The sequence below is a fragment of the Montipora capricornis genome, chromosome 8 (genome assembly GCF_036669925.1).
Source record: "Montipora capricornis isolate CH-2021 chromosome 8, ASM3666992v2, whole genome shotgun sequence".
Lineage (NCBI taxonomy): Eukaryota > Metazoa > Cnidaria > Anthozoa > Scleractinia > Acroporidae > Montipora > Montipora capricornis.
Window position 1 is genome coordinate 30,369,223 of NC_090890.1, and position 10,000 is coordinate 30,379,222.

At 39.5% G+C, this 10,000-nt stretch overlaps 2 protein-coding genes across 4 annotated transcripts in view; both read right to left on the minus strand.

Annotated features, from left to right (window-relative positions):
* The window catches only part of LOC138013925 (uncharacterized), a 516-nt gene extending 88 nt beyond the window's left edge, over nt 1-428 (minus strand). The window contains exon 1 of the mRNA XM_068860960.1: nt 1-428. This exon is cut by the window's left edge and continues 88 nt beyond it. Within this exon, the coding sequence (XP_068717061.1) occupies nt 1-428 (428 nt within the window).
* Nucleotides 429-5,912: 5,484 nt separating this feature from the next.
* The window catches only part of LOC138060219 (uncharacterized), a 5,597-nt gene continuing 1,509 nt past the window's right edge, over nt 5,913-10,000 (minus strand). Inside the window, exons 2-3 of one of the 3 annotated variants that reach the window (XM_068905951.1) lie at nt 8,924-9,789; nt 5,913-8,094 (exon numbers count right to left, since the gene is read on the minus strand). In XM_068905951.1, coding sequence (XP_068762052.1) covers nt 8,075-8,094; nt 8,924-9,779 — 876 coding nt within the window. In that variant the 5' untranslated portion in view covers nt 9,780-9,789 and the 3' untranslated portion in view covers nt 5,913-8,074. The remainder of the gene's footprint in view (nt 8,095-8,923; nt 9,790-10,000) is intronic. The other 2 variants (XM_068905952.1, XM_068905953.1) reach the window with 2 other exon arrangements.

The following is a 10,000-nucleotide window of genomic DNA, read 5'->3' on the forward strand; positions in this document are numbered from 1 at the left end:
ATCGGAAGCCAATGAAGATTCGCAAGAACAGGTGTAATATGGCAGAACTTGGGCGAAACAGTAACAACACGAGCTGCTGCATTCTGTGCACGTTGGAGCTGTTTAATCACGCGCTTAGGTAAACCATACAGTAACGAATTACAGTAGTCAAGTTTTGATGTAACGAGGGCATAAAAAAGAAGCTGAGCTGCATCAAAGGTGAGATATTTACCAATAAGACTAATTTTACGGAGATGATAGAATGCCGATTTGCAAATCGCAGTCACCTGAGGAACCATACTCAGAGATTCGTCAAAAAGAACTCCAATGTTACTTGCTTTTGGAGAAGCCAGCACTCTCATCACAGACGTGAATATGTGACTAGGTTGTTTAATCCAGCTATCAATTTCTCGTACGCAGGTTTCCAACCTAGACTTGCTCAGTTCCATATCGTTAAGGGATGACGTCTCGAATGTTACATAAAGCTGCGTATCATCCGCTTAAAAATGAACTTAGTTTGTGCTTTCTGGCGATATCATTTAGTGGAGAGGTGTACAATGAGTATAAAAGAGGAGCAAGGACCGACCCTTGGGTGACCCCTTAGGTACACCGAACTGCAGAACATGACTCTCAGAGGTCGAGCCATTAACAATTACAAATTGGGTGCGATTGCTCAAATATGATCGAAACCAATCCAAAGCAGTACCTCCAATTCCAAATCGATGAGAAAGGCGTGAAAGTAAGATACAGTGATCCACAGTGTCAAATGCAGCGGAAAGATCAACAAGTAGCAAAATCACTGATCTTGTCTGATCTTTTCTGATCTAAGGCAATTGCGATATCATTATGGACACGGAGTAAAGCTGTTTCAGTACTGTGAAGTTTTCTGTACGCTTATTGATAAATGACATTAAGATTATTAGCATCTAAATAATTGAAGATGATGATTGAATGATGACTAATTTCAAGTCTCCTAGCAAAGCACGCCTTTACCTTCTAACCGCTTTTGCTGTTCAAGTCAAATATTTTAGGTATAACTATAACATCAAATTGTTGCCGCGGTCATTTGAGAATAAGTTGACGACAGGAGCTGGAACTCAAAATTCCTAAATACGGTCCGCAGAGTCTTACAGACCTTATGTTTGTAGGACCCTAAGACAATTTACCGTAAGATTATCCCAGGGACGTCCAAAACTGAGGAATCAAGGATCAAAATACTCCAGAATGTAACAGGTTTTAACACCGCTTTTAAGAAACGCTTGGTAGAATCACAAACTGTTTCCTAAGATTCTTAAACTTAACCTGTTACACTTCTTAGGGATGTAAAATTATCGTGTGCTAGTCGTGATAATTCAACTAGTCAGGAGTATCCCATAAGCCCCATGGTTTCTTAGGTTTCCCTGTCTATGTTGCCAGTAAAATCCGTTCTCAGGTCTAATCCGTTTTTGTGGTAGTGCACTGTCACCGGGTTGTAAGAGTGAGTGAGTGAGTGAGTGAGTGAGTGAGTGCAAGTCCGTGGTGTCAAATAGGCCCGCAGCGCGTGCATGAATCACGAAAATTAACAGGTCTGTTGGAAGCGTGCTTGACTGAATTTCGACAGATGAGCCCCAAAATCAGCAAGAATTTGTGACACTGATGAATAACTAAACTGCTTCTCTTTCCAAAACGATAGAATTACCTGGTGATAAATAACCTCATCTAGGAGAGTGAACATTTGACTTTGCAGAAACAATGGTCAACCTCGAGAGTTAGACGGTTGTGATCTTTGTGCTGAATTGGCACATTTCTTGTCGAACTTTGTAACCCTAAAAACTAACAAAAACAAAAACCCGGTGTCTTGCCGTCATTTTGTCACAGATCAGGAACCCATGACCCGGAGCCTACAACTATACTGTGTTCGTGTAACGGCGTTTTCACAGACCGATTTATTTTTAGATTGAATTTCCCGCGAATGAGACTCCCACAGGAGCCCGATGGCCAATTACAAGAAATTAAGCTGACGTCATAGGGTCACCGAACCGGAACTGCCTTTGTTTGTTTTCGGAAAAGTAGTCTAAAACTAGATCGGTCTGTAAAAATGCCGTTACATAGGCCCAGTATGGGAGTTGAAGGCTCCGGGTCATGGGTTCCTGACAGATGTAGCCATTGTTTCTTGAGTTGATCGTAACACGGAAGGTAACTTGATCACAGGCGGCCACGGAGATCATTATCACTTTCGATTTTTGCGATTTATTTGTGCAGCCAAAACTACAATAGAAAATTTGAAGGTAGCAAAAATCTCCCAAAATGTTTTTCGCTGTTGGTTAACTGTTTATATTCGCGCAGGAAATTTATGTTGTTTTCATGTCTCAAATTTTGTTGCCGGTGGCTTTTTTTTTTATCCTGGATCGACACTTCCTAAAAACTTTCTTCTGCTCTTCCTAAAAGCTGTGGATAAATATTTATGTTTCATAATGCAGGCTAGCAAAATCTGTACCTTGCTTAGGTTGAATTTTCCCATCCAGACACTAACTCCGCCGGAGAGGGCTTAACTTCAGCGAACTTTTGTTGAAGTTGAAGCAAACTTTATGTCTACTTCGAATCCCTTCTAATTTCTTCAGTCTTTCTGGGTTTAGTATTTTAGTAGTAACTATATGTCTTCTTAGGGCTAGTTACCTAAGACATCTACCATAGCACTATAATGATTTACGATAGCAAAGCAATATTGTGCTCTATATTAGAGCTGCATATTACTCAAAGACAACTTGAATCTCCTGGAAAACAAAACGCAGCTCACTTGACAGTTATGGAATAAAGCACTGTGTCACGTTACTGCACTACCACACGTACGCGATGCGTGCCTATTTTTACCTAGGTCAGACTAGTAGGGTAGAGATAAGCGTGAAATAGAGAAAAGCATGCCCCAGACACCCCAAGCGGCTCTTTCTTGATACTGTCAGTTAGCCTACTCAAAAGTTCACATTTTATTGAGACCCCTGTTTCGACAAATAGTCTAGTTGCACTATGTTGAACCATGGATAATAGAAGAGACTGGATTGGAAACTTGCTGACGTGACCGTCGCAACCTGGTGGAAATTTGTGACGTCACTTAACAATGTTGGCCAAGTCAGTGTAAAAATAACCGTAAGTGTGATGGAAATTTGTGAAGCGTTTGAGGAGTGGGAGGACTCTGAAATCGAAGCGATCGCCGCGGTGGAAAGTTTGTTATTAGAAGAAGACGACAACGAAGAAGAAAGTGCACCGGCTAAACTAGGAGACGACGAAGCAGACGGGTCCGATGATGAAGACGAAGATGAAAGCTCATTTAAATGTAGCAAGTGTAAAAAGGTTTACCACTCTATGGGCTGGCTAAAAAGACATGAACTAAGCTGCAGTGGTGCAAAAGGAAAAGCAAAAAAAACGCAGGTACTGTCAGACCATCAAACGAAAACCAGGAAGATCCTTGTAGACCTGGGATTTGAGGAATATTTTGATCGTGAATGTTTATCAGCTATTGTAAATTGCCTTCAAGAAATAACTTCTACGCCAAATGAAATTGTGAAACTGAGGGAAGCAAGATTTGCTGACTGTAAGCAATAGGCAGTGTTCCTTGTTGCCGAACTGAAAAGGGGCAAAATCGATGCCAGTGGAGTCATCGGCCTTTGTGCATATGTGGCCAAAACCTTGTGGATGATTACCTTTGCCAGGGATCAACTATTAAGCACGTCAACTCGACACGAGTATGTTGCTCAGCATCTGCACCAATTCCGGCAATCCGAAGAACTTTCCATAAAATGGACCGAGCTCTGCGGAACGAGCTTAAATCCGGCAGATAAACTTTTACTTCAAAAGCTTGTTAGCCTGATTTTTGCGGACATCTCTCGACATCCGAAGCTGTAGCTAGTGCTCTGCAATTGCGTAAAACATGTGTCGGAGAAACACCAAATAAACCATCCCTCACCCCAGTAGAAGAGAGCGTAGTAGCATATATAGCTGGATACGTAGGGCGAAAGACCAGGGATCGATTACAGCGCTATCACGACCATAGTGCCATTTTGCGATCCACCCAAGACAAGAAAAGTTGTAAAAGAGAAAGGTTAGAGCGCATCATCACGATGTTACGCGAAACAACTCCGGGTGGCCAAAATCAGACAGTAGCAATGACTTATCCTAACTTAATGGCTGTCGTTAAACAGAGGGGGCCTTTCCCAAGTGGACCCTTCGACTTTTGGTTTCTTTTGTTTTCTTGAGGTTTCAATCCGCCCATTTCTCAACCTAGCAAGTTTCCGCAGCAGCTCTAGAAAGTCTGACAGTGACACCTCCTGGAACAATTGATTGACAATTCTCCTCTACTGAAACAAAAGTAGCCTTATGCTTTAACTCTCCCTGTAGCAGACAGAGATTTTCTTCTTAAGCTTTTCGTTAATTTATACTTCCGAATCCGCAAGTGGGCCTATCTGAAGGTGTTCAAAGAACAAAGGAAAGTTAAGGAACGGTTGGCTTCACTGACCTCAACACATTCAGTTGAACTGCATGGCAAAGACAGCATCCGGAAAGCATTGATGTCATCAAATTCAGTATAAGCAAGGTGCATTACTTAATGAGTTGTTTTGACATAAGTTAACCCTTTCCCTATGGAAGGGTTGGGGGGTGGGGGGTACTTTCATACTAGGTATGTGCTGTGATAGGGTATGGTTGATCCTTAGGGTGTCCTTTATGCCCCTGTTTCCATTATATTTATGTTCCTGTAGTGATCTAAATATATTGACATTTTCACACCATTATTAGTTTTTGTTACCTGGGTTACGGCCGTTGATAGGGTATCGGTTTTCATTTGTTTCATCCTGAAAAGGGTTAGGGTTTAATTAAGACCCTTTCACAGCACAAACCTATCCCAAAATTTAAGCGAGTACCTCCCTGGAACACTTTTCACTCCCAAGATTTCAATATGAATTGTTATGTCTGTCATTCATTATGTAATTCCAGAAAAGATCCATACCTCTCCGATGGAAGGTATTTTTTCTAAGACGACCCCCACCCCCTCTGTAAATTCCAATTAAGCTTCATACATTTCTTTAAATTTTTGGGCCTTACAGAACCCCCAAACCGCCAGGAAATTCCAATCCCTCCTGTGAGGGGAGTATGGATGTTAAATCTGGAACTGCACATTTCTCATTTTGATACTTCTGATTATTTGGTATTAAATCAAACAATATCCCAAACATGTAGTTGATATTGTTCCTTTTTCCTCCTCACCAGTTTGTTCGACAGTGTATTGATATTGTGAGGAAAAAATACCCATTGGTCACACCAGAGAGTGGCAGAACAAAACAATGGAACTTTAAAATTTCAAGAAAACAAAACAGAATGAGATTTCTTGGAAAGCAATTTTATATCTCCACTTTTATAATTAAGAAGCAGAGAGAACTATGCACCCTTTTCACTGGCTCTGAGGTGAATAAACAAGCTGAATAACTAGCAGACCAAAGAGTACATTAACTGTATTTGTGACAATATACCGACAAAAGCCCTTTCATTTTTCTTCGGCTGCTCGGAGGTGAATAGTACTTGCTTAATCAACACTAAGTTAGCCAATCAGTGTGCACGAAAAGTACTATTTACTTGTGTGGTAAGTACGTACTACAGATAATCTAAGTTCAGTGATGTAGAAAGTAACTTGTATTCAGTAGACCTACCTAATAGGCCAGTTGGCTAGTTGACTCGTGCACAGTGCTCAATCTTTATATGGTACTGTTTAGTATCTTTTGCCAATTGTCTGAGTCATATTGTAGGTCTCTCTTTTTCAGGTTGGCCAGTAAAGACACTACATGGTTTTTTTGATGGTTGCATAATAAACTATATTTGAATGTGGTATCAGAAGCCCACTCAAAAATATTCCTGTAGCTTGTCTAAGGAACAATTAAAAGCAACAATTCAAACCACACAACACATTAAAGTGCAATGTTTCTTTAATTTGATAACATACATGACTGAATTAAGTACAAGAATGCACAATGGTCCTTAATGAAAATGTAATTTAGATACAAACATGGAAGACCATACTCATAGAGTTCTTACAAATGTATCTTAAAACAAACTGAATAATTATCATGTTAAGAGCATTGAAAGTATTGTAACTTGTTCTGATTAATAAAATTATTTGAACTCTTTGTAAAAGATATACTCTTCTATAAAAGATATACAAATATGTACTTTGAAATGTATATATACCAGCCATCTTCACTACACCCTATGAACTTTTGTTAATCGTAAAGTTGGTTCCAGTGGAAGCAACTCACCACCTGTTCTTTTGATTCTTCGCACAGTTTTAATATCATGTGTCTGCGCAAATCCTGCGTTTGCATAGCTTTGACTGAACTCATTGCAGGTGAAAGTTCCATATGCTCCCCTCTTTTGCCTTAACTTACCAAAGAATTTCTCTAGTAGATCTTGGTTGATTTTTGTGGCAACAACATAATCCACCTCCAGGATGGAAAGGGAGAACCTGACTACCTCTACAAAAGATTTAACACAAATCTGGAGCCCCTCCCATGTCTGGTCACTTGAAAAATACTGTTTTCGCTCCTGTAGAGGAACGTCTGTTTGATTCATGGCCTAGTTTTTCCAATCCTGAAAGTACTTTAAAAACTCATCCTCTAACCAAACTAATCTCCTATCATGTGGACTTCGATACACACTCTTAAACTCAAATTGAGTAAACTCTCTGTTTGCATTTAAGCAGTCAAAAAAATCATTCATGTTTCTAAGAAACTTTGCAGTCTCCTCAGTACCTGTCTTACCTTGTATAGTGATGGCATTCACAACTCTGTTACTGAAGACCTGTGCTGCTAGGTACACTCGCATCCTTAAATATGGGTTTAGAAACAAATGGTCAGCAGTTAATTTATGTAACAAGCACAGACCTGATGCATTGGACTCATTTATATCATTCTCAAATGCATCAATCAGTTGTAGCCAAGTTATCCACATGTCGTTGTTTCTAAGCTTTCTTGTTTTGTTCCCCCAGAAGCTGTTTTCCCAGTTGTTACGAGTGGTTTTGAGCAAATGCACAGGATCACAAATGAAGTAAATAGGCCTTGTTTCCCTAGCATACACATCGTTAGTTTTAAAAATAACTGTCCCTTTTGGTGCACCTGGAGGGCAATGGAAGCGGTAGAATTTACGGTGCGGAGAAGCACCATCACATGTGCTAGTTAGAACCTTAAAATCCTTTTGTTCTAATTCCTCAATGCACTTCCAAAATATATTAAACAATGCATATGACCAGAAACCCATAAGGGTTGAAACGTGTAACGCGCGTTCACAGCTTCCGAATATTCAGTGCGAACTGATTGGTTGAATGTTTCAGTGCTAAGTACCATATTTGGAAACCCCTCGCTCTTGTTCCAAATATGGTACTTAGCAAATTGAATATTCAGAAGCTTGTTTCCCAGCACACAAGGGACCGTTACACGTTTCAACCCTTATGGGTTTCTGATATGACTTAATGGTGGTGGTTGGGAAAAATGCCACAGGCATTTTCAAATTTGAGAAAAGGCTGACTGCTATAAATACAAACATATGGGTGGCTTCCCCTGGAATAGTGGAGCTTCCCTCAGATGACAATGACCTTTCAAGTTCATCAATGTTGTTTTGGGTTGAGACAAGGTCAACAAATCCAATCACCATACCTGTGTCATCAAAAACAAGATCTTTCCTAATGGAAACTTCACCATGTATAAGACCCAACCAAGAATCAGAATCTTTGGGATCTGATCTGTCAAGATAATCTTTTTTAACTAAATCTAGAAATGATAGATCAAATCCTACACCAGACTTATAACAGTTAGTACTATAATCTCTTAATGTTCGGCTGTCTGGTAAAGTAAGGATTCCACTGTCCTTGAGCTGCTGGTAAGCCTTAGGGGATGTCGAGTACAACTGAAAACACCATCGTATCACCAAAGGATGCCATCTTCTTCCTCTTCTATCGCTCAATGCATTGATCTTCTCCTGTTCTGCTAAAAATAGGGACCTAAAATCTTGCTGGTCTGGAGAGGCTTTACAGCTTGACTTCAGTTGAGTAAACAACCCTTCAAGCACCCTGTCATCTTCCTCATGAAGGGATATCAACTCCTACAGAAAAAAAAACAGAATAATAAAATTAGAAAGTATGTACCCTCATCCTGAAAAAGGGAGAATGTGGCTCTCTTAGGAAACCAACAGCTTACGCAAAGTCCCTATGGCTTTTTGCAGATAATAGATGCTACCTACAATTTGATCGTATACAGGATTTAAAGCATTGAATTGCATTATATTTTAAGCTTGTGTAAATCATTGAATTTCCCCTGCAGAAGCAAAGTTTCTTAGATAACATACATTATTGTATCATTTGAGTCACAGAGCAATCAGTTGGCTTGTGGTACAGACATTGTTTTTCTGAGGTATTTGATTTAAAATATTTTTGTGTGTGTGTTTGTGCAATGCACAAAGTTCCTAAACCTTTTGCTAGTCAGCATATCTCCTTTGTTCTCCTTGAATGGCCTTAGATCACAAGAAATGCATGTAAACTATACTGATTCAGAGTTCTACACTCCAACCACTGGAGTCACCACTGGCAACTAACTTTTCACACTCTCCACTTAAATAGTTGTGCTGGCAACTTAAAATCTGAAAGCATTAAGGTCCAGCTATCTCAAAGGTTTTTTCCTGAAAGTTGAGTCCTGTGAGAGTCATCTCAACAACATTATCTTATTTGTTAATTTCAATTATTATTAATTAAGCATTCTCAAAGAAATATGCGCTACAATATTATTTAGAAATGTACCCATGAAACTGACTTGCTCAGATATGGCAGTTGAAATAAGAAATGATATTAATTATCATTTTACCATTTTACCGTCAATGTGGCCTTAAAAAACAATAAAACTACTTCGTAGCCTAAAAAGATATGCTAGTAAAACACCTTTTGGAATTTTTGTTTCAAGTGACTTATTTCTCTTGCCATCTTTTGTCTCTCCTCCAGCAAGCTTTTCACACGTACCCGGTAATTTTGCCTCTTCAGTACTTAAATATTTCCATGGGCAGTGAATGTTGGCACTTGTTGCAGACTGAGATTGTTTCTTAGCATTCTGGTTAGAAAGCATTGTTAGAAGGGATTTTCTGAACACCTGGCAAGACTTGCAAATGCTGTTGCTGTTCTGAACTATTCCAAAACAGTCAACAGGTCTTATACAAGTTGAGCTTTCATTAAGTTTTCCTCTGATTTTCCCCTTTTTGTCCTTGAAGATCCCATTCCGTCCACCTGACATGGCAAGTTGTTCCAGTTTTTCATTGCACACTGTACCAGGGCAAACACTATGTTCATCTACATAGTCCAGGAGCTTGACAAAGTGCTCAGTGTGACTGACTTCATTTGGAATGTCTTTCAGATTAGTAACATGGATGTTGCATGCAAACACTTTATATGTGAAGTCCAGATTTATCATGATTGACTTTTCAGGTACAGGTGGTGTCACTCCAGGAGTAAAAGTGCAAAGCATCATAAACAAATTGGAATGTTCATTGAGGTTCCACTTGCTTTTCAAAATGTTATCCTTGCTTAAAACACTGAATACAGTTGTGAAATTGGTGATGGATGGCTGGTTAAGAACTGCTGAAGGGACATCACGAAGAGAGAACTGATACTTTAAAGGAACAGTAGAATGAAATGAAGAAATCTTGCCGGAAGGAACTGCTGTGTTCTCTTTATTTACCTGTATGTTTTTACTTCTCCCATAAAACCAGTGAGAATGTTTTCTCCTTCTGCCAATCTTGCCCATCCTGATTATCCTGCAACAAATAAAAGACATACAGTCAAATTATGTATCATCCCAATATGTAATTCATTATATGCACTATTTTCAATATTAGCTCTTGAAGAACTTTGGCACATTTGCTGTCCAATTCCTTGAATTTCCTTACAGCAGCAAAGTTTCTTTACTTCTATCTTATCAGAATAATCAGCTGGGTTGAGGTACAGACATTGTCCAACTAGTCACAT